The sequence below is a fragment of the Lagopus muta genome, chromosome 2 (assembly GCF_023343835.1).
Source record: "Lagopus muta isolate bLagMut1 chromosome 2, bLagMut1 primary, whole genome shotgun sequence".
Classification (NCBI taxonomy): Eukaryota; Metazoa; Chordata; class Aves; order Galliformes; family Phasianidae; genus Lagopus; species Lagopus muta.
In genome coordinates, this window is record NC_064434.1 from 19,475,896 (window position 1) to 19,501,876 (window position 25,981).

General features: G+C 38.3%; 1 protein-coding gene across 7 annotated transcripts in view; it reads right to left on the reverse strand.

The window, feature by feature from the left end:
- ERICH1 (glutamate rich 1) overlaps window positions 1-25,981 on the reverse strand; it is a 163,734-nt gene that overhangs the window by 81,210 nt on the left and 56,543 nt on the right. For 3 of the 7 annotated variants that reach the window (XR_007375342.1, XR_007375341.1, XR_007375340.1), the window contains exons 4-6: window positions 21,052-21,429; window positions 18,838-19,029; window positions 15,713-15,894 (exon numbers count right to left, since the gene is read on the reverse strand). Coding sequence is in view for 2 of the 7 variants with exons in the window: in XM_048936907.1 (XP_048792864.1) it covers window positions 15,821-15,894; window positions 18,838-19,029; window positions 21,052-21,429 (644 nt within the window). In the remaining 5 variants the exon portion in view is untranslated. Of the gene's footprint in view, window positions 1-1,684; window positions 15,895-18,837; window positions 19,030-21,051; window positions 21,430-25,981 lie in introns of those variants that run through there. The other 4 variants (XR_007375343.1, XR_007375339.1, XM_048936907.1 and 1 more) reach the window with 4 other exon arrangements.

Below are 25,981 nucleotides of genomic sequence, written 5' to 3' on the forward strand. Positions count from 1 at the left end.
AAAACAGAAGTTAAATTACCTAGAGGTGGAAAGCCAAACCCAAGAGGGGAACAGTAGTGAACACTTGCATTTAAACGTGACACAATGGACTTAGGACTGATTGCTCTCTTCAGAGATTGTATCTCCCACGACACAATGCTAAGGATCACTAGGACCAGACAGTATTCATCTAACAGCTCTAAACTAACTGAGGGATGAAATAACACAACTGCTAGCTGCAGTGTGTTACCTCTGGGAATTGTGACAGTATCAGAGGCCTGCATGGTGGTAAAATGGATCATTTTAACAAAGGGATCCAGAAGTGACCCGAGGAACTACAGGCACAGCACTGCCAACGGGACCGGAGAAGGGTTTTTCCCTTTGTGGTCCTATATGGAACCAGAGTTGGACATGATGATCTTTGTGGGTACCTTCCAACTCATGATTTCCTGGTTCTATAAGACCACCACGCCTGCTGTCTTTGCTCAGCAAATCAGTAGTAACCACTGCAAGAAAAAGAAGGAGCAGACAAATGAGAAAATACATTGTGCAACAGTCCATAAAACTTCTACAAAGGGAAAATACATTTCACAAGCCCACTGCCTTTATAATAAGTGGTTAAGCTGTGTACTAAGCTGGATTTGTTTAAATTGAAAACAAAACAAAACAAAACAAAACAACTTGTAAAAGGAGTTCACGTGGGCTAAGAAGATCCTCATTTGTATGAATAAGCAATTAAAAGACACAAAAACAAAGCAGGAATGCAAGAGTCCCACTGGAAGGAAATCACCAATGCAATCCTATGGGATTTCATGCCAAGATGTGTGCTGATCAGCAAAGTTCTGAATGACCTTAAAAAGGTGATGAATAATGGGAGAACAAAGACTGCTGATTCCACTATGTTTATTACAATGACTACAACTGAAAGCTGACTGTGCAGAGCTGCAGAAGCACAGCTTGATCACGAACAACTTGTGGCAAAATGGCAGACAAGATTCTACGTAAGGCATAGCAAAGCTGTACACACAGCTATGTAGGGTAATTAAGAATATTAGGAAATGAAATAGCATTTCTATGAAAATGCCAGTTCAGTAAGGGGTCAAGAAAGCAACCAAATCATTTGACTGCAGGACAAATAAAAAAAACAGCTCAAACGTGTATGGTGAATCTGTGTTTTTAATAACATGCACCCACCACTAAATCAGGCTGCCCAGGTCTCCATCCAACACCTCCAGAACTTCCCTGGGCAATGTGAGCCAGTGCTGCACCATCCTCTAAGAGCTGCTCTGAGATATCCCCTCTTCTAGTTTAAAGACATTCCCCCTTGTCCTATCACTATAAGACAATGTAAAAAGTCAGTCTCTTTTCTACTTATAAGCTCTCCTCAGGTACTGGAAAGCCACAATAAGATCTCCCCAGAGTTTTCCCTTCTCCAAGCTAAACAAGACCAGTTCCCTCAGCTTTTCTTCAGAGGAGAAGTGCTCCAGCCCTCTGATCATCATTGTGGTCCTCCAACAGCTCTGCATATTTCTTGTATGACATCCTTGAATTCTTCCCAAGCCACCCATCCTTGCTTCCATTGCCTGTACTTTTACTTCTTTTTCCTCAATTTAACCAGCAGTCCTTGCTTAGCCATGCTAGTTTCCTGCTTCCTCTCCCTGATTTCTTATGCTGGGGGAGGGAAGAGGTCTTACACAGTCAGAAAGGTGTCCTAAAGATCTGCCAGCTCTGTTCCATTCTGATGTCCCTAAGGACAATCTCCCTCGGGGAGATCATCCAGTAATTCCTTATACAACTGGAATTTCACTCTCCTGAACTTCAGGATCCTGACTCTGCTCCTTGCCAGGCCCTTCTTCACAATCATGAACTCAATCAGAGCGTGGTCACTGCAACCCAGGCTGCCTCCATCTTAACCACTTTAACAATCTCCTCCACACTGATGAGCAGCAGGTCCAGTAACACTTCACCTCTGCTTGGTCTGCCCAGTACCAGAACCAGGAAGTTATCCTCAACTTCAAAGGACAAAAGTCCTTTGCTACAAGAGACTGCTTTTTACACTGGCCTATAGAAAGTGTTCAATTTACGTTGTTTTTCAGAATCCTGTCATGCTTGATCTCCTACAGTTTGAAGCATGGTTCTTGGATCCTAGTGTCCTATTTTTTTTTTGTGAGCATTAAAAGCTCAGTGGAAGCTTACTTACTCACAGTGTAATACTTGGGAAAAAAAAAAAAAGTATCACAATAAAAAGGCAAAGCAAACAAGAGAGGATGCTTTAATTTCAGATAGACAGCTGTAAAATTGCTTAGTATAAATAGTTAGAATTTTTTGTTTGTACTTCTTTTTTGCAATACAGAGTTGAATGGCTATGGGATGATACAGCCATCTGTCTTGTGGGTGCCTGGAGGAAACTTCTATGCCAAAGCAGCACTGACAGTTATACAGTAATATCCTGCTGCACAATGCTATTGAACTGAGAGTTGGAATGCAGTTATTTCCACCGTGTGAGGGCTCTGCACAGAACAAAATGCTCAGCTGCAATGACTCCTGCTCACTCACAAGTACACACTGCCAGACTGGGAATGAAAGTTAATGCTCCTGCAGGGCATAATGGATGGCAGTGCAAACACACAAGATTCCATGCACTGAGATAACATCCAGGTCCACGGATTCAGATTTAATACTAGAGAAGAGAAGGAACAGAAACTGTGTGAAGAATGCCTTTATTGGGTAGGTTTTCAGATGACTTATCCTGTATATTCACAAACAATAACAGCAACAAATTGAGGGACTCAGGAAAAAAGAAGGTAACAAGGATTTCTTGGCTTCAAACAGAAAAATTCCTATTCAAATGCCTGCAGTACAAAGCATCAATAAATTGTGAATAATTAAATCCTATGATTTGGATCAGCCATGGACAACTGGCTCTGCATTAAGGTTGATGAAGGACCCTGAGTTGTTATTCAAAAGACTACCCTCTTAGAGATACTTGCTCAATACCATCTCAACTTTGTGACTTTCACTTTCCAAGTTTCTCATCACTCTCATCTGAAAGTACAAGTCTTAAGTAGTTCACGAGAACGTTGCTAAATAGAACAAAACAGCTCTGGGAATCATTACCTGCAGGGGAAATACCAGACTCACACATGCATAGTTCCATTTCTGCTTCTGTCCCATTCACCTCACCTTGGTAAGTCATTGTTTCCAGCTGCTTCCCAGGACCTGGCCATGCTCAGGCTTCCATTATACATCACATGCCAAGTATTTTGAGACTGCTTTTCACTCTGCAGAAGAGGGCTGAGCTACCTTACACATCCAGTGGAGGAGAAGCCTTGGAAATTATTGAGAAAGTGGACTGAACACCTAGAAACACAATAGTCAGCTTAGCATTTGTGTCCCAGGTGCCCTTGAAATATTCTGGCTTGGCATTTAACTCTGATGGGTTTTTGCTCATGCATTTCATGGATTGAAAGAATGCACATTTCCAGGAGTAAAAGGACCTTTTGGAATCCTAAAACCTAACTCTGTTAGCATAGTCAGAATTTGGGAGCAGAAGGCTGCATGCTACCTGTTTGTATGTGAGGGGTTTCTACAGGTCAGATTCTAGTTGGGGCAATTAGATTTTGCTCAGATAAAGCTGTAGAAGTGCATTCAGCTGCTTGATTCACATAATTAAAATAAACCAATGTACTGCTCTGAATGTCTCTTTTCTTTGGCTACTTCTCGTTGTTGTTTTTCTTTTTCCAGTTTCTCTTACAAAACATTTCAGTTCTCTCTTCTGCGTTCTAACTGCAGGCACCTGCAGCTGGTGTAGGAGTGGTACTTCTAGTTACAAGTTGTTTTAAAATCCTTTTCTTTTCACACTTAGTTCCTACGCTAATTGGATGTACTGTGACTTTGCTGGTTGCTGCGCTGTTATCCTGTTATTCCTCCTTTGTGTTTCTATTGTGCAGCTTTGGGGCCAGGCTGTGATACAGCCTTGATTAAAGGGGGCTGTGAGAGCGAGAAACCACTGCACTCAAATGGGAATCCCATAGGCAGCTTGGCCTCTTATAAAGATCCTCCTGAGAATCTGCTCCTGCTTACTTCTGTACTGTGACAGCTCTGGGCAGAGTAAATGGGGCTTCTCTGTAACATTTCTAGCTCCAGCAGATAATGTTAGCACAGCTTGCTTTTTGGTTCTTCATACCACCTGTCTCTCCTCTGCAGCTCGGCACTCCGTGAGCAGTAGAAGCTGGGAGACTAAGCCGAAGTTAGATGAACGCCTCTGATGAATCCTCACACGTGTGTCCAACAATGGATTAGGGTGCAGATGTTTAGGTAGTTAATGCTAACACTGAGAGAGTTAGTAGGTCAATGCTCTATCCCTGGAAATCTGCTTACAGAACTGCTTATGTAAAAACTGCATAAAATCTGCACACCTCGCTAGAAAACTGTGAGTGCAACGTCCTACACAAATTTCTAAGTCTCAAAACTGTATTTTTCATTAGCAGTTAATGTGCTTATTGCAAGGATCTTTCTTAAAGAGCCAGCTGGAAGAAATGCAACACAACTGATAATACACACATTAGACACCACCACGAGATTGTCTTGGTGAACACAAGAAAATACTGGAAACGTGGTGACAGAACTCAAGCTATAGATCACATTTTGCAGGAAAAGAAACAACTATGAATTTTCCTTTGATGCTTTTTTAAAAAAGGAATCTTTCAGAATAAACATTCTTAACTAATACAAACGATTCCCTGCAGAGCAACAAATTCAAAATAAATATCTAAGACAAAGTTGACAGGGTATTTACTATGACTGCTTTTCAGTTCTTCTGCTTCCCCTTAAACATACCTTAATAACAAACATTTGTGTAGTTTTTGTTGTTGTTGTCGTTGTTGCTTTTTGTGTGTGTCTTTTGTTTGGCTTCCTATCCTTATCTAAAACAAAAAATGCTTTTCTTGCAGAAAACTGAAGAAGTACAGTCATTATTACACTTTGTGCTATTAGGTTCCTGTGAAGTTACCTAATGTCATGTGGCTTTCTGATCAAGGGGAAACAAGCATAAAACACAATAAAGTGCAGATTAAATACATTAGAAATCATCTAGATGATCTCAGCACTCAATTTTCAAAAAGAAGGTAGACACAGGGAGTCATTATGTTGTTTCTCTTTGGACCCCATCAAGAGCAGGACTAGATTCAGTAGCGTTCAGCATTTTTATTAATGAACTATAAGAAAATGCATAATCATCGCTGTTAAGATTTGCAGATGACACCAGGCTTAGCAGGTAGCAGTTATTAATGAAAGCATACAGGCATGTGAAACAATCCATCATTTACTGACCCAGACACAGTAAAAGAATGCTAATACTGTCAAACAAAAGCTCAGACACTGGAGAACAAGAAGGACAGAAGCAAGGACTATATGCTGGAAAGCTATAAACGTCAAGATTAACTATAGGTAATTGTATTGCATATAATTCTACATGGTGTCTCTATACAATTCTATAGCAAAAAGTGGATATAAACAATGGTGTGAGTATGAAAGTGCTGAGAATTTAAATGAAGTTTGTGTGCAGTCTGTGCACTCTTGTTCTCCAATGGTGTAAAAAAAAGTTTGAAGACAAAAGAAAATGCCTTAAAGCAAATAATTTAGAGAGAATTCTTAGGATACCAAGTTGGAAGGGTGCACTGCAGCTTGATTATGGTGTTCAAATGCTTTCACAGACAGAAAATATTGGCTAGTGAGGGACTTTTTTAATCTAGTGAAGGAAAGTGTACCAAGAACCAATGGTTTAAAGTTAAATTTAGTCAAACTGAGATAAAAAATAAGGCAAGTTTTAACAGTGAGAGCGACTGAGTACTGAAATGAATGATCAGAGAAGGGGCTAAGTCCTCATGTCTTTAAATCAAGCTTGACTGTCTCGGAAGAAGACTTCAGCAAAAAACCCCAAACCAACAAACGGTGCTTTTGTCAGTTTCAAGTTACTGGTTTTCACCCTGAATTACAAGGAAAATTTATGACCTGATATTTAGATGGGGTTATAAAGGATAATCTTTTGTCCTTTCCAGCCTTAACCTCCATGAATCCATCAATTTACCGAGTGAATACGGAGAAAAAAAAAACTTGAGTGACTTTTGCCATCTGTAGAACAATGTGATTCACAGCAGATTGCAAATCACCCAGTAATAAGTATATGTCAGAAACTATCAAGATGAATATATCCTTGCATTGCCTTCTAATTTAAAAGTTCAGAGTTATTTAATATTTTACAGATTAATTTTATACTGGGTAATTGAATTAATGTGAAAGGGTTAAGCAGACAGGCTAATGAAACACTGTGCCATGTACTTAGCTTAATGCGGTTGGAAAAATCAATGCACTTTGGTCTGTCAGTTAGCAATCAGAGATTTAATTGAATAACATGTCAAGTATTTTAACTGTTTATCAATGTAAATAGAATCCAGCACTATAGTAATGGTAATAGGCAAAGATGCTTTCCTTGAATTTAAATCAGATTTGAACATGTCCTTCATTTTAAGCCCCTAACACGCCAGATTCAGATCAAACTAGCTATCATTACATCTACAGAGCTTGGTGACTACTTCTGTGAATCAATTCTGTATTCACCACTGGTTCACTCCCTAAAACATAGGCATCGGGCAATCAGTTTGCTATAATTAGCAACTGTTATTTTGTTGTGCTTTTATGTTCACTTCCACTTTACTGTTGTTACTGGGAGGTGAACTAAATTACACACCAATCTTTTACTGAGCCTACATGGTAAGTGGTGAAGGCCACCTTGTGCATGAATACATAAAGGAGAAAGGGAATGAGGAAAAGCAGAAGCTTCTCCTCATCACATTCCAAGTACAGATGTATATTGCTCCTTACTCTTCTCCCTTTCACTATTCCTGGGCACTGGTTTCCCTGTAGAAGCAGCAAGAAAGGGAGATATGGCTCTGTCCAAGTTGAAGGAGCTTGTCACTACCAGAGCAGCGCCTTGAATGGTGATGTTTTGATAATGCAATGTGTACCTTCCTGTTTTTTTCTCAGCTGCAACAAATGCATTTGTTTTCAATAAGATCCAGATCCATAGGTAATGCAGATGTTTCCACCTGACCTCCCTGTTTATGCTCTCAGTCATACTGAAGACATAAATTAATTCTCTTTGTACCACTGTCATCATCCTAAAATAGATATCTAGAAACAATCAGATACACAGGGCTGTACAGGGATCTATTTCATCTGAGCAATTAAAAAGGTTCTCAGATGGTAATATTGACACTGCTGGCATCAGAAGTTAGGAGAAATGAATCCTGTCTCCAAACTTTCTTTAGTAATTTACAGATGGATACTACCCTAAGGGTAGAGGGTACTTTGTATCACTTTTAGTAGACAGACCATGTGTGCAATAGAGGATTATTAAACCTTGCTTAAAATTTTTAACCTTGCTTACAAAATCTTCTATCACTTCCTTGATAACACTTTATTCTATCACACTACCCTAACATACTGTCACCTCAGATGTAATAGAAATTCACTGTGCTGGATGCTTTACAAACTCACAATCGTAGAATCATATCACAGAATCACAGAGTGGCCTGGGTTGAAAAGGACCACAATAATCATCTAGTTTTAACCTCCCTGCTCAATTGTATGTGCCTTTAAAGAACAGCGCTGACAAAAGGCCATTTGGAGAGAAGCAGCTATGCACGCCTATGTTTAATGTAGAAAGGGGATACCTTTACACACATACCTTCTTTTAATCTAGAAAGTTATGCATATCTCACTGATACAACTCCAACCTTTGCTGCATTGTTTTGGACACTCAAGTAATCCTATGTCTAAAAGAAAATTAAAAAAGAAAAAAGACCAAACCCTTTTTGTAATAAAATCCTGCCAATATCTAGACACATATTTTCCACATTTTTACCTTTGGATATTTTAACATCTAATTTCATGAAGCCTGATGCAGATCTGCCGATGACTTCAAGAACAGTTATTAGAAGAAGCCCATTCAGTGTCAGCAGAGGCCGTACGCAGGTCTCTAGATAAAAATGTACAGAAGGCTGGCTGCTGGTTCTACCTGTGTGTAAATCAGTAACTACATATACTACATTGTACTATTCCTTCAGCATAGAATCGTATCACAGAATCATAGAGTGGCCTGCGTTGCAAAGGACCACAATGCTCATCCACTTCCAACCCCCTGCTATGTGCAGGTCACCAACCACCAGACCAGGCTGCCCAGAGCCACATCCAGCCTGGCCTTGAATGCCTCCAGGGATGGGGCATCCACAACCTCCTTGGGCAACCTGTTCCAGTGTGTCACCACCCTCTGGGTGAAAAACTTCCTCCTAATATCTAACCTAAACCTCCCTGTCTCAGTTTAAAACCATTCCCCCTTGTCCTATCACTATCCACCCTCATAAACAGCCGTTCCCCCTCCTGTATATATGCTCCCTTCATGTACTGGAAGGCCACAATGAGGTCTCCCCAGATCCTTCTCTTCTCCAAGCTAAACAAGCCCACTTCCCTCAACGTTTCCTCATAGGAGAGGTGCTCCAGCCCTCTGATCATCTTAGTGGCTCTCCTCTGGACCCATTCCAAGAGCTCCACATCCTTCTTGTACTGGGGGCCCCAGGCCTGGATAAAGTGCTGCAGATGGGGCCTGCATCAAATTGTTGCTTTTTTAAGAAAAAACAGATGAGAACATAGGCAGATTGATGTGAGAGTACAGAGACACATTAGTCAGCACAGCATGCAGTTGTCTTAGCACACTACTGACCTATCTGTTGCCGAGCTTTTGGGCAGCATTACGGCAAAGGAGAAGGAAGGGAAGAAGATAGAAAAACTACAGAGATAGAAAAACCACAGAGATCTGTGGAGGGCACTGTGGGAAAAAGCACAAACATGTTGATCTGAAAATGTAGCAAATGGGTGATGAAAGCTAGTATCAGAGGCTGAGAGGATGGAGGTACCATCTGTGCACTGAGGACTGAGAAGACTGGCAGGATCTTGAAAAAGGAAGGCAGTCTTTAGTTAAGGCAACCTAAAAGCCTACAGTTGATGCAACAGAAAAAGAACTGAACCCAGATTCATTCCTTCTCTATTTCTGTGTGGTTCTCTTCAATCTTAGAGAACACTTTTTTTTTTTTTTCATTATATATCCTAAATTGAAATATAATAATGGAAAAGAAAACTACAGCTTGTTTATCTATTTAAAAAATACACACGGTTCATTAAAATGAACACAGACTATTAATTCTACAAGCTTAAGCACTAAACTTGGAGAATGTCCTTATTAAAGCTCTATGTTTGGCCTTGACTGACTGTGGAGCATTTATATTGTTTTCAAATAATACATATAATATACAGCTTTTCCTATGATCTTTAAATGTAGGAAACACACATAATATTTTTCAATCTCTGCTTTTTCCTGATATTTATGTAGTATGTTTTTCTCCCATGGCTTAATTCATTATATTTGGCAGTTGAAAAAGATAAATCTTCTTCATCTAAGGAAAACATGTTTTAAAAATTGTGAAATACTCAGACATTACAATTACCCTATTAAAAAATTATAGATACAACGCAAAAGATCAAATTGTTAATGGTGAAGATAAATGAGTTACACAAACACATGCAATGCAGCCTCCTTAGGTGCAATCTAGGGCTGATGCAGTTAACCACAAAATCTACTTAAAAAGCTGAGGGGCTTAAATATCAGTATTTTTTTTTTCCAGTTTCAGTTTGCTGTTTTTTTTCATACTCTTTTTGTTGTTACACTTCATGCATAGAATGCTGCACAAATGTAACACGCACCACTCTACTTCTGTAGACTGCACTTATGACCAGATATTTTATGATACACCAAAGTGAAATATGTTTTCTTTGGTCAAAGACAGCTTAACAATTCTCTGCTTTCACGCAGCCTCTCACTATTTTTTTCCATCCTTGTCTTTTTTTGAAAGCCTTTCTTTTCGACATGTCATTTCAGAGTTTCGGCCTACAGAGTAGAACCCCCCTGCACTGGTGCAGAGGAGAAAAACCAGCTGCCATAGAAAACACATGAGGGAATTTATAACCCTACAGTTTTGTCAAGTATTATAAAAATACTGCACCATTTACGAAGCAATAGCAATCTACAGCATTAGAGACTGCTCCCCATATTACATATCCACAGAATAAAAGAATTAAGGCTATATAGGCAATTTTGAGAATAGACAGGTGCTTATTTACAGCAATAATGGCTTCAGTCTCATATCCTTGCAGACAAGCACAGTCAGTGCTGCAGAGGCTCAAAACTACTTCAGCCTCTCTCTTCTCCCCTGCACGTGGAGCCTAGGGATGGGGCCAGCACATACTCAGAGTGCATACTCATCTTCTCTTCCATCATGCTGCTGATTCTCCCTTGCTAAGTAATATTTAATTAGGTGAACAAGAAATTTAACTGTTTAATCCACATGCAGACTGCTTTCTAGTTGATCCCTAAACTTTTCATACTCTTGGATTCTATATTAATTCTTAAAACAGAGTATGTAAAAGTTCTGTCTTCCCAGAAGTTTGAAATACGCTTATAACACTGTATGTACAGTTCAGTCAGAAATTCTCTGATGCAAAGTTTGCTATAGAAATGCCTTGAAAATCCTACCAAAGTGCACATTCAATAGACTGAACAACATTCAAGAGGTAAAACTTAAGTCTGTCTCCTGTGTCATTGATAGGTTTAGCATAAAAACCAAAGCAATAAATGCTTCATTGGCATGCTGAAGGAGCCATGAAATGTAAAACACACAGTGCTCACTGATGGATATTCATTTAATTCTTTCAGTTTTTGTATTCCAGACAAATAGGTAATAATCCTGTTCAATTAAACAATAAAAAGTATAGTTAGGATCAATATTACTTCTTCTAGAGAAGAAACAAAGAAAAGTGACCGGGCATTAAAACTGTGGTGTGTGAAAATCTTTGACTGCAAATAGGGTGGTAAACATGGAACCAAAATTCCTCTGCAATTTTTAGTACATTGGCTGATATTATTATAGGATAAGTAATATTTCTTTCACTTTTAAACCATATCTTTCTGCAGGATACTTTCACAAACTGCTCCCAAGTCCTTCTGCATCTTATGGTTTAACATGACATTGTTTGGTGTGCTTGTTCCAGAAACAAGTACACTCTTGTGTGATCATGTTTACCTACACTGACAACCTACAATCTATCTTCTTGAATTTGGTCCAATTTTCCAAACCTTCACACATCTCAGATTTTGCTTTAACCTCCACTCTTTCTAATCTCTTTTAGTGTAATAGTGGTAGGTTTGGTAAATATAAGATTCAGCTCATATTTCAGGTCATTTACAAAGACATCAGATATCACTGCCTATAAAAAAAAATTTGCCATGCTCTGAAGCATTTCCCAGGCTTGCTTTGTTAGGACCAGTTGACGTCTGCACAAAATATAAGGCTCTTACAGTGGCTGAAGTAAAAAGAAAAAAGAGACTGAAAACAATTGTTTCCTCATTACTGCCTGATTCAAGCAAAGGACATTTCTGAGCTAAGAAATTTTATTCACATTCTGGGATTAGACTATTGACAGTACAAAACACTTCTGATTAGCAAAGATACCCAGGTCTGCTGCTCTGCATGCAGCTATTTAAAATTCAGCTCAATTCATAGAATTTTTTAATAGTATTAGAAATGGCCAAGCATAGAAACAGAAACAATAATGAAAAATTCCTAATGCAGAATTGTGTTATACTAAGGATGGCATTCCACTATTAAACTCCTTCACCTCTTTAAAAGGTCTTGGTCATAATGGAGACCATAATAAAATTATGGTCTTATCATAACAAAGTGGCCTAATCTGATGTAAGTTACTTTTGTAAGTTATGTAAGTAATAGGAAAGCAAAATAATACTTCAGCACAGAAGCTGTGGTCAAGAGACCTCTAGCCAAATTTAATTAATATATATAGTATTTTTTCACCTAGAAGATCAAAATAATATGTGTATCCTCGTTATCAAGAATCTATTTTTTTTTTTTTTAATCTTAGTTTCTCCCAGTCCATGACTAACCAATAACCCCTAGCACTGCGTGTAATTAATTCTAGAAAGGCCATAAATGCATAGGAAGCAAATGAAGCACAGCCCCATCTAAAATCAGTATGTGCAGGGCCTTGTGTGCACTGACTAGTTCTTCCAGTATTCTCTGTTGTATGTAAGAACCAAGGGAGTCTCTGCAGTCTCTCTTCTAGCTGGCTTGGGCAGTAGCAGCCCTTTTCTTGACATACATGCATTAAAATAATAAAACAACAGATCCATGACCGTACATTAATATGTCACTGCTAATGTTACATGGCCAATCTGTAAGGGTGTGTGGAATGTGAGAGTATTTGCTTAATTCGCATTATCAGATCAAGGACCTTTTCACTTCAAAGGGAATCACAAGTAACAGAGAAAGCAATAAACAAAACCCACAGCAAGCAATAACTGAGATTATAACAAGGACTAAAGCTCCCCAGTCACTAATTGATGGTCCATTAAGAAACTATAGGCATAGCTTTGGATATCACCAATCTGGACTTCATAACTAATAAAAAAGGAGAAACAAGTTCAACTGGATTATGGATACTTGAAGGGGCCTGTGGGACTATTCATAATTTATTAAGAAATGTTTAGGAGAAAGGCTGAAAGACAGAAAAAGGGTGAACTAGGGAGCAACAAGGGGCACAGTGAGGTGGAAGAACAAAGGGGACCAGCCATGTGCAACCAGCCACAAGTCCATTCACTTATCTAACTTACACTGAGCTTGATTACCACAGTCAATCCCATTTTCTAATTAAATCCTTTTTTAATTATCTTTCCATGTAAATCTCAATCTTGACACCCTGTGAGTGCTGCAAATCCTAGATACCCTCCACTGCAAAAAGTAGAGCAAGTGAATTAAGAACCATCAGCTGGTGACAGACTTGGGTGACTTCAGTCTCCACGTCTGTGCTGACAGCAAGTGGACTGAATGAGGGTTTCAGCATCAGCAGCTTTGGGACCAGTACATTTTTATTTTCTCCTAGTCTGATTTTTGTGCCTATGCGTAGTTGATCAGCAAACATCAGCCTGGACTTCACAGTGAGCAAGGGTCTCTTGCAAGGCTGAGAGTCCAGTCTGATGCTCAAAGGCTTTGTGAGTGCTCAATGCTTAAGAGATGGGAAAATGTCCCTGTTTGGATTTTGTCAGGCAGGGCTAGCTGGGGGGTAGCGGACCCACAGAGCAGGTAAGAAGGCCCAGTATCCAGGCAGGGGTATCAGACAGTCTGAGTGCCTGTGCTGATATTCGAGGCAGCTGACAATGTGCGCAAGCTTGTGCACCTGGGCAGTAAAAGCATGTGTGTTCTCACTAGTGAGCTGCAGTCACAACCAGCCAGAGGAGATGACTGACTGTACTGAGGTTTTATGTAGGGTTACTCATCAGTGCTGTTAAAGACAGTGTCCAGTCTGTGTCAGTCCATGTAGACAGCCATGTCACAGAATTACAGAACTGTAGGGTTAGAATGGACCTCTGGAGACCATCTAGTCCATCTCCCCCCCTTTACAGCAGGTTCCTTACAGCAGGTAAGCTGTAAGGCAGGTTTTAACTCCAGAGGACACACCACAACCTTTCTGGCCAGCCTGTTCCAGTGCTCTGTCACCCTCATAGTAAAGAATTTCTGTCTCGTGTTCGGATGGAACTTCCTGTGTTCCAGTTTGTGCCTGTTGCTCCTTGTCCTGTTGCTGGGTACCACTGAAAAGAGCCTTCACACTTACCTGCTCACCAAATATCTATAAGCACTGATAAGATCTCCTCTCAGCATTCTCTTTCTCCAGGATAAAAAGGCCAAAGTCTCTCAGCCTTTTCTTACAAGAAAGATGCTTCGGGCCCCTCATCATCTTTGTGGCTCTCCACAGGACTCTCTTAAGAAGTTCATTGTCTTTCTTGAACTGAGGAACCTAGATCTGGACACAGTGCTTCAGATGTGTCCTCACCAGGGCAGAGTAGAGGGGAAGAATCACCTCCCTCAACCTGCTAGCCATGCTCTTTTCAGTACACCCCAGAATACTATTAGACTCCTTTACCACACAGGCACGCTGCTGCTTCACACTACTGTTGTGTGCATGCGTGTGAATGTGGATGTGCATGGCTCCCTGGGATATGTGCCATGCCTTACTACTGGCTGAACCTGGAAACATGAGAGCTGCAGCTGCATCCAATGGTGATGACAGCGACATCCAGGTCTCCAGGGGGAACTCCAGTGGCTGGGCTGGGCTCCAGTGGGCAGGAAGCAGCAATAGAGTCCCTTAGTTCTGGAGCTTTTCAAAGGCAGCATCCTTAAAACATCCCTTAACACCGTCCCTCTAGTATTGGTAAATACAGGAAGTACAGTTGTTTGCACAGTCCTCACAGACCAGTCTAGACCTGTGTTTTACAGCACTTTCTTTAATTACATGGTCTCTATTATTTTTCCACTTTCACTGTACAGGATAGATGACGCTTACCTAATGAGATGCTACATATCCTCTTTGTGCTGTTACTATGCCCCATTTATGCACAACATTCACATCTCAAACTGAGAATGAAGTGATTAATTTCCTGTGGAATCCATCAATATAGTATCTAGGAGCTTCACATTCAGCTAGTATTTTCTTCATCCTTCAGTTATGGGATTGAAGCACACATGACATCAGTAAAAAATGACAACTATAATTCAGTGCTTATGTGTCAGCAAGTCAGGAACTTTAAAACAGGAAATACGCTGTTAGTTTCCCCAGTACGAGATCTGGTTTAGGTACAGACGTAACTCAAATTCTCCAGGCCTGCATACACTTGCCTTAGCCATTCAGTTAATGAGAAAGAGGTATGAAAAAAATATACACTTGCCTACCACTAAAACAATGCCTCTGAGTAGGATATACCCAACAAAATAATAAGAAGATAAAGAACACATGCAATATGTATACCTGCTGGCAATGTATCTTCAAGAATATGTTGGAAGAGATAAACATGTTGTCCCCATCATATTGATGGGGAAACTAACATAGTAAGGAATGAAATGGCTTCCTTTGTATCACTTATCAGGTGGATCACTCAACTGAGAGAAGAGTCCCTTGCTTACAAAGCACTGTGTTCTTCAGAATTTGAAAATATTTTACAACTACGCCATAGATATTATTTATTGTACATCTACACAAAGATAAATGCAGGTGCAGAGGGGCTGCACAGTAACCACAAAGAGAACCTTGACCCATAGTTCTGTGGTCAGTGAAGCCCACCAAACTAACACAATGGGAAACAGAGTTGTTCTAACACTGCAGTCAAAACTCTTGTATAATTCCAAAGAGTACCTACATGATGTAGATGTAGAAATTTATCTACTTCCATAATTTATCACTTTATTCATAAAAAATACAGTCCTCGGGTGCATTTTTCCTTAAATTTATATATAAAAATACATTTCTGTTTTTCAAGTACTTCCAGAAAGAAACTATCAGTTTATAAACATAAAAATCACCATATTTCTTGAACAAAATATTTGATACAAACTGAAACAGTTTTAGATAAGGCCCTTATCCCAAAATGAAATACATATACTCATCCAGATGAAGATTCAGGCCACATAGCTTGTGTATAGTCTTGATCAGTAACACAGATCATAACTAGCTGTACCCTGCTTTTGGAGTTTATAAAAATAAAAAATAATTCATTTACCTGAAGATGTAGAATGTATATTGGCACTGCTCTTTCTGAATAATTGCTACTTGACTAAGTGCTTGTATATTAAATTTTAACCCTGCACATATGGACATAAACAAGGCTTTATTTCCTGTTCCTTGTAGGAAGGATATCTGTAATCCAGTAGTGAAACAGAGTAATGATGAACTTGGTGTGATCTGAAACAAAGAAAAAATCACTCTATCAAAAAAAATCATGCTATGATTCTATGCAAAATATTTCTCCTGAAACATTTTTATGATATTTCTGAACACTAAAGGAAAAGAGTTGAGTGAACATCTATTTTCATTCCATATTATCATTTCTTTAAAAACCATACAGAGACTTGAGATTGAAGGCTAATACATATGAATTCCTAGATCAACAGGAACATTTTCTTACAGGATGTCAGTTATTTATATGAGATACAATTTTGGTTTATATATTTGAATGCCTTTTTATTATGGTTCATTATTTCTGAAGAAATGAGATTTAAATGACATGATCATCTAAAAGAGTGCAATCGTCTCCATTTCTTTCTGCAGAGTAACTTCACAAAGTTTGAGCTGAAAATGAGATTTTTTGCATTGAATCACATAAAGACTGCTGTATTAAAGCCCTAAAATTTCTGTCTTAATTCAAGGATTGTCTATTTAACTTTATTTCTTTTTTTATGATAGGGATTTCTATGTTGCTTATCACATAATATCACACTCAAGATTATTTTATAATGTTATGTTAATACAGCTTCCACATTTAATTTCCTTTTCTTTGAATGCACATTCAAAAAAAAGAAGTTTAATTTAGTCATTTCAGGGCCTCTATGTATCCAGCCTGCTTATTGTTGGCACACAGTAACTCCACTACTTCTGATGTGCAAAATGTACCTCTCACACAATGGAGACATATATAAAGGACAACTCTTCAAAAAAAGGCAGTTAAAAGAAGTTTCTAGCTCGTCTCTGAGTGATAATTTCCCAGGCAACGAGGGAAGAATATATTTGAAACTTGATACTAACCAGCAAAGGGAAAATGTTAATAGATAATGGAATGAAGTTGATGAGTAAAAACTGAATAAGTTGGTAAGTTAGGAGATAACTACATTGTTTTAAATTAGGTGATCACCCGTGCTTTAATAACTGATGTGAAATGAGAATTAAGTAGCTCTCATTTCAACCAGTTTCTAACCAGCAAATGGAGCATCACTTCCAGTTGCATCTGCTTTTGCACACTGCACTGTGGAGAACCCTGAAGACAACTGGCTGCCTTCTACAAATGGCTACCAACTTATTGATTTAGACCTGCAAAGCTCCCATTGCTAGAAATGTGTGCCTATTTGAGTTCTAAACATTCTCTTCCCTATATTCATAGAAGACTGAAGAGTATTTTTTGTTAAAGGCTACAAAATAAATGGAAATACCAATAGGACTTTTTTGTTTTTAACCTGAACAGTGACAATTCAGACAACCATTTTCAAACAAAACTTGTTGACCAGCCTCAATTTTACATGATCGCTGATGGACAAAGTAATTATTCAGATGCTACGCAGTCTGCCATTTATGTGACGATGACGACTGGACAGATCAACCAGTAAGTCTTAATCATAGAGGTTCTTGCTCTCTTCTAGCAAGGAATAACCTTTCCTTCTAGGACATCACATCCTAGTGAAGTTAAATAAAATCGGAAAAAAACAGCTTGTAAAAAAAATCAAGATTTCTAATACATAGACATTCTCCATAAAAAGTCATATTCTGCATTTCTGTAACAAGTACTTGAATCTACTGAGACAACAAATCTTTATAATTGTGACTTTTATCACCTGCTCATTGGGAAAGACATCTGAAATGTTAAAAACTGCAAAACTGCCTATTGTTGTGTCAAAGATAGGGAAAATAAATGTATAATTAAATGTCTAATTCCAGAAAAAAATTCAGAGCATTATATTCTCATTCACTGAAATTCCTCAATTACTAACTGCTAAACTTGGTTGAGCCAAATTAATATTTAGCAGGTGTTTAATTATCCTTTAATAATTCACAACAACATCATAGAATCGTGGAATCACAGAATGGTTTGGGTTGGAAGGGACCTTTAAGATCATCTAGTTCCAACCCCCTGTTATAGGCAGGGACAGCCCCCACCAGACCACGTTGCTCAAAGCCCATCCAGCCTGGCCTTGAATGAACCTGTGAACCTGGCACAAGATCAGAATTGAGCCCAGTGACAGGAGTCACTGGCAGAAAAATCAACTGAAAAGTAAAGTTCTAAGTTGTATCAATAAAAATAAAATTTAATTAAAAAGAAAAAAAAAACACATCACAAAAAACCCAAAACACTTCAGCAAATTGTTTTCTGTTTTTTTTAAGTGACAAATACAGATACTTGAAAACGACAGTAATTCTATGGATTTGATTCTTACTTGTTTCATTTTCTCTTTTCAATTTGATATTTCTGTTATAGAAGAGGAAACAAGGGCAGCTTGCCTAGAGACTGCAAAACTAGCAGAATTCCTGCTATCTTGTGCAGAATTTGGGTAAGGCCCGTGAGGAATATCTTGAATGTGGTCACTTCAACAGTTCCACTTGGATTTAATCAATAGAAGCTGATTTAGGTCATTTAATAAGGGGAGAATTACCATTGCCACTATTCCTGCTGAGTCTTGCTTAGTTTGCAAATGTGTATTACATCTGACAAGACTATCTGACAAGAATTAAGATCATAAAATCTGGGCTTGCAATTAATTCTTGAACCAAATTCTTAAATGCAGGAATGATTTTGTTCCATGCACACCTGGACATTTTGTATCTATTAGAACTCTGAGGGCTGCCATAATCCTTTTTTATATCTTAAAGAATCTGTATTTAATGTAAAGAAAGTGCTTTAAGAACCTTAATCATCTTGCACTCTGCAACTGCAGAATACAGAAACTTCATAACTAAACAAGAAATAGGGGGAATTGTTACATTTTCTGTGGGATTGATCCTTTCAAATCTTGCCTAAGCGTAGGCTTACTAGTATACAATTATTTACTGCCTCGCAACACAAAAATCTGTGACAAATCTGAATTTTAGTCCACACAAAAAAAGAACATCAGTGAACGATCATGAGTCAATAGTACATACCAGGAGGCATCACGGAATGTTCTTGGAATTGTTTCAAAGCATCCTTCAGTCTGTCAATATCCTGTAGCAATATAAGGGATTTCATCTGATGTAGAAGAGTTAGATCTGAAGAAGATATGTTGCGAGATTCAAGACACTGTAAAAGCCCTTGAGCAGCTGAATTTACAGTAGAATCTGTGCATTTTGATTTATCTGGAAAAACAATAAGAATATTCAACATGCACACAGAATTTTCACAGATGGCAACTTTCTTTTTACTACAACTTACAACCAAATATCACGTACTGAACAGCTCTATTTTGAATTAATTATTTAAACAATTATACGAAGGGAAACTGTAAAAAGGACAATAAAATTCATAATAACATGAAAGCAAGAGAAATCTAAATTTGGTATGAGAAAAGTATGATGTAGAGAGTGAACTGTCACCAAAGCCTTTGGTTCTTACACACTATGCATTATAAAAATGTGTTTTTTTTATTAAACCAGCAAACCAAGTTACAAGAGCAGGCTTTTCCCGACTCAGCTTTCTGATTTAAGTAGAAGGACTGTAACCCAATGTGACCATTTGAAAGTGCTGCTAAAAACAATGGTTTCCAATTTTATCCAAAAAAATGGATAATTTAAAAGTCACTGAACTGGATAAGGCAAAGAGCATAATGGCAGAGCAATATATATACCAAGACTCTCTTAGTAAGAGAGCTAGTCACGCTGACATACAGATGTAATGTCATACCTGCACAGGTTTTCTGTCAGCTGTGCAGAACTGACCAGTTTTCTGTTCTTGGACACATATTAATAACAGAATGGTTAACTGAGTTTGCAGTTTTACTCAGTCTGGAATTACACTACTGCACATGCAAATGGTGTAGGCTACATTTACTTAGCCACACAATAAAGTAGGAAAATTCTGATTTCTGATGATGGAAGTACATTAGCTAGAAAGTAGGATGGTTTTCAAATACTAGACGTCACATGAAGACTTGACACAGCAGAAATATTTTAACAGTAAGCAAAGAAAATTCTACGCATAAATCTTGAGAAAAAAAATAGCATGAAATCCCTCCTGTCATCCTAATAGGGCTTTTAAAGTAATTCAGTAGTCGAAAGATGAATTTTATGGGAGTAGTTTTGACAGGTCTAACTTAAGGTGGGTTATATAGGTAGGTAAGCTGTTTAATATTCTTCGTGTAGCTCCACCAAGACAGCCAAGGCCATGCACTCGGAAAATATTTTCACTGCTTTTTTTTTTCCAATTTCATAGAACAGTTATAATTTTAAAGCTACGTTCTGAGCTGAGCAGCTAAAGAGCACAATATCTTACCTTTGAGAAAACACATTTACTTCTAGAAGATACCAACAGAATCTGGTGTAAGTACATATAATTATGATACCTACCATTAAACATCATTATTTCTGGAAGACATTTATGAAGCCATAGAAAGCATCATACACAAAACTTTTTTGGAGGGCAAGAGAAGAAACACATTTAGCTACAACAGTAAGAACTTCCCTGATTTTAGTGGCCAAAGTGGTTGTACAATAGGCTATTAGGGATCATAACTACGTAATCCTATCTAAAGTGCTACAGAAAGTGCATTAAACATCAGTTGACATTCATCTTTTTCACAACTACTTTAAGGAAAAGTGAAAATACATTATGAAAATATGAAAACTCATTCCCGACGCCAACAGTACCTTCCTCTTTCCTCTTGAATGCAATCTGTCTAGATTTCATTGTAAATTAGAAACGAACCTCCTCCTGGGAAGGAGAACTTTTTGAAAAGTAGGTTGGATTGGAGACACTAAGCATGAAAGCAGTTTAGAACAGCAATTATTGCCTTCATCTGAGCGTTTCCAAAAGCAAGCAATACCGCTGGATGTTTGCTTTCAGAGAAAAGAAGAATTTGGTCCATGTTAACCACTACACTTACTCTGAACACGCCAGAATATTTTAAAAATGAGAAAGAAATATTATGTGCGTTTTCAAACACAGAGAAACAAAGCAATTAGGACTACAGTTTTTTATGTTGATAAGGATGTTTTCTTGTATACACCAGAAAATGGGACAAATGCTAATTATCTGCATGACTTATGAGCTCAAAAGATACACTTCTCTAGTAGACTTGGCCCATTCTATGGAAATAAGAAGTGAACATCTATTTTCCTCACGTGGCAATATTCACAGAAGAAAAAGGAGAAAGTAATACATACTGTCAGCAAAATAAATTTGCTGTGTTGCCTGCAAGAAATCCAGAATACTATCTGCCTTTTCATCTGTGTCTTTTAAGTCTGCTGCTCCTTCTCTGTTGCTTTTGTCAGGCTGATATGTAAAATCCACACCGGTAGTTTTTGTTAGCAAGCCAGCTGCTCTCATTTTTTCTTTCTGTCGCTTCTTTTTCATTTTTCTCCTTTTGTTTTTGCTGATTTTGAAGCTGTCTATCTGCTGCAGATGTAAATTATCTTGAACAAGAATCTCCCGCATTCCAGATTCTACTTGTTCTCCATGTAAATCATTAGAATCTTGTAAACTGTTCTTTAGTTTCTTTCTTCGAATGCGTTTTCTCTTGGTTTGTACTTCATGTTCCTCCTCTGCAGATTCAAAAACGAAATGATAGTTGTAAATAAGATTTGCAATAAGCACTTTGGAACTGCATAAAATGATACATTACTCCTTTCAAATTTGGGGACATCTGAGTGTCTCTAACTTTGCTTTTTTGATTAGAATGCCTTTGAGTTCTACAATGTCGAAGCCAACTTCTTTGAATGCATTAAGAAAAGCTCTTCTCCCTTTTACTTTCAGTAAAGACTGTATTCTCCTTTGTGCTACATACTTTAGATTATATTACACATAATATGGTTCTGCACAGAGAGTAAAGCCAAAAGAAGCATCAGGGCCAAAACCAGTGTGTGCAGGCTGGGGAGTATGGGATGAAGAACTCTCCTAAGAGGTCCACATTACCAGCTGCTAGACTTGACCAAGAATGCAAAAAAACATGTAATTCACAGTGAAGGACTGATGCATCCCTCCATGATAGTACTGTGCCTTAAAAACATCAGACATCTGTTTCTGATTCTTCTACTTTCTTCTTCTTAAGCATCATTGTTCTTTGGGGTATCATACTGCTAGCTCAGCTTTGGACATCATCTTTCTAGGGAAAGCATGCAGGGCATCAGTGACCTTGGAAAGTAATCTGCGTTCCTTTAACAGCCTGCCTTGGTTCTGCCATTCCCTTGATACACTGTAATTTCCTTACAAGCTAATTCTTCAAAAGGTTCAAACATCAAGGGAAAGAAGTCCCTCCTGCTCTCCAAGACAGCTTTTATGTTGCTTTATTCATATCTTATCAGTGTACACAAAACTAGACCTCTGAATTTCTCACCCTGACCTCATTTCTGACCCTGAACTGACTTGCTCCCACACAAGTTCACTTCTGAATGCAAGCCCTCCTGTTACTAGCAAAGGAAGACTGCCAGAATCCATCCTCCTTTTGACTGCGCTGCTGCTGAAATCTGTATTCAAGCCTATAATAATTTCCCATGTAATTAAGTAAAATTCCCTCTTCCATAGTCTAACAAAATGCTCACACATTTGATCACGGAGCCCTGAATACCAGTGCTCCTCTAATGCTCTGCCATTATAAGTTAAGCCATTTATCCTTCCCTTAACCTCTACCTGCACATTTCTAAATTCCTCTCATCACACCGAGCCCGATCACCTGATTTTATGCAATTCTCTCTAGAATCTTTGCTTGTCTAATGCCAGAGTGATCCAGCAGAGACATCTGGAGCCCAAATTACGTTTCCAAGTGATCTGCGTGGTATCCTGAGCTGCCTCTGACATCCCCGGAGCGTTTGGCTTTCTCATCACTCCTCCCCTTCCAGTCTTTGCCTCTATTTTCTCCATAGATAGGGGCCTTCTCTTTCATTTCTGTTTCTTTTTCTGTCTTGAACTCTGTCAGCTCTGAGCCACTTTCTCTCTTTAAATATCACTACAAGACTTTTAGTTCTTTAGCTGACAGATGACTCACCACAAAGCAATTTTCTATACTTTCTATGAAGAAGGCTGCATAAAAATAAATTTGCTGTATTGTAATTGAACGGCACAGCATGTTAAAGACACACCAAACGTCACCTCATATCCACAGTGTGGAATGTTTTGCATGCATGGTATTTGAGCTAAATATCTTTATACATGATTTGAGCATATGGAACGTGGGAAAAATAACGTCTATGTGGTCCTGTAGGAATAAAATAGCAGAACTGAAGGCAGATATGAATGGTGAAAGATAATATAAACAAAACATCAGTGTTTCATCTCAAGATCTTAATTTGGAATTTCATGGGAGTACTTGTGTTATAATAGGTGAATTCCACTATAAACGCAGTTCCTTAAAATTTCTCAGCCCTTTGTTAACCTGAACACACTGTTTGCTAATACAGCTACTCTAATTTGGGCTCTCAGCGAAGTGGTACAACATGTTTTTATGCATCCAAGAATCCCTAAATCACAGCAAAACTATGGCATGTTGTGTAGTTAAGCACTCTCAATTGATTTTAAGCCACCTGAAAGAAAAATGGTGCACAAGGGAAAACAGGGCTTAAGATAATTAAGTTTTGTTCCAAATCCAGAAGTTTCCTTATCTGTGGTAGATCAGGACAGCAAAAGGTCTGAAGAGTGTAGGTGAAAGCGTCAAAATGCAGATTTCTTGTAGCATTCCTATATACCAGTGTTATTAGGATTACCTGATTAAAAGGAAATTAGATCTGTACTAAGCTTCCTCCAACACAAGAAACAAATAAAATTCAAGACATTACCAAGTTCTTTTCAACTTTTTATCATTCCTTCTCACATATTGTAACAACTTATCAGTAAGACTGAAATTTTGCTCTGATTATTCCAGTTTTCCCCTCTTGACAACCACTGCCCGATGTATGGAACTAGTCATGGTCTGACGCCAGCAAGAAATGAAATTAGATGCTGGGAAATGCAAAGCAATGTACACAGATCGATTAGTCTGGACAACTCACTGCTATGGTCACAGTGAACTGTTCTAAATATGGGAAAAGCAAACCAAAAACCAGACCTATGGGAAGCTCAACAAAAACATACGTTCAGTGGGTATCAGTGAGCAAATCAGCAAACACCTTGTATGCATACCAAAGAAACAGGATGGAAAACAACAACAACATTACAAAGCTATTACATAAATCTGCTGTACTCCTCAAGCTTGATAGATTTTATTCTTAGCACAATCCCAGCACAAGATGTTGTCAGAAGAGAACATGACTCTCATAGAAGTTATCAGAGACATGCCAAAAATATATGTATTACTTGACTGAAACAAAGATTAATAAAATGGGCTCTATTTCTGCCTCCTTATGCAAGAACAAGGTGACACCTAATTAATCTGAGCAGTTTCACAAGCAAATAGAAAAAAGTAAACACCCGTTTTCTGAACAATACAGTTAACTTATTAAATTGACAAGCGTGCAGTAAGCAGAGAAGCCAAGAGATTAAAGGGATTCAAGAAGTGGTTGTTTATACAGGCAGCAAGGCTACCTGATTACCACAGTTATGCTAATACATAAATAGGAGTTGTAGAAAAAATACAAACACTAATGTTTAAGTCACAGCCCACGGAGTGATATTAAATCAAATGTTCAGTGGGAGTCAGCTCCTATAACTTGAGCTGTCTAAAAAGTATGTACTTAGTGCATACTTAGATGTATGCTCCCTCTATTAAATCCAGAGGCCAGAATTTTCGTAAAGCAATTTGCCTCATCCTAAACCACCTGCAATGGAAAAGCACCCCGATGGTCTTCACCACCTCTATCTCCCTCCCTCTCTTAACTACAGAGGAAATGCAGACAGTGAATTTGTATTAGATACTTTCAACAATTGAGAAGAGTTAGTCTCTTTTACAAAAATTGGCAACATGGAAAAAGATTCTTCTTTACAAGAGCCCCAAAGTCTGGCTCTGATTTTTTATTAATGAACAAAATCCACTGTCCTGTGCACACAAACTTTTGTCTGATTCTCAACATTTCAAACCAGCAGGAATTTAAAAAATTTCAGTAGATATCAACCTGGCTGCAATAATTTTTCACATGGGCTGAAGAGGCTTATTATGTCACAGTGTCACTATATGAAAAATGTGTCATGTATACTACTTAAGCAGACTTAATGACAAGTTAGATCACAGTATCATCAAATGATAGAAGGCTTGGGTTGGAAGGAACCTCAAGGATCATGAATCTCCAACCCACTGGGCTGCCAATCTCCACATTTAATACTAGACCAGGAGCCAGGGCCCCATCCAACCAGGCCCTGAACACCTCCAAATGAATATAGATACTTAACTACCACAGAAAGACACCAGCTTTTGACCACACAAACTGTACTCACAGCCTGGTCCCAACCCAACAAGATTCTTCTCTCTCTGTACCTACCAGCTGTCACCTCTCTCCCTCCTGTGACCCCTCTTTGCTCCACATGCAGCTTAGTTTATCACATAATCTAATTATCCAGAAGCAACTGTCTTCAATCTGTTTAGCCTAGACTTGCTGTCCTCTGTCTGACTGAGCAAAGTAGCTCCCAGATAGAATGTTCATGACCATTTTTCACCTATGGTAATTTCTTTTAGCCTTAAATAAGCGTTAATAGGAACACTCTTCTGCTAGGAATTTAACTTTTTTTTCCCGACTGGATTATTTTTAGCCTTTCTTGATGTAGTTTACCATGCAGATGCACAGTCACACTAGTCTGACTGACAGAGTGATGTAAAAGTGGTAATGAATAGCCTGAAAAAAAGACAAAAGATAAATGATTTATTAACAATTCATTTTATGTGGTCTGAAACGTAAAAAAATCTTCTCTATGCAAATCTCATGTCTCCTTAACAGAAGAGGGGCACAGCTCCACCAATGAAGACTTGAAGATGGTTTATAAAAACTACTTACTGAATTTTGATAATGAAAAGTTCACATCCAGCTTGTTTCTTCGAAAAAAAAAAAGCATATAACATAAATAACAGTTTACATTAGAACTTTGAATTTGCTGACTTTATTTATTAACCTCTATGGAGTTAGGGAGCTAATTTATGTAATTCATCAGTAGCTGGAGACACAAAGAGATTAAATT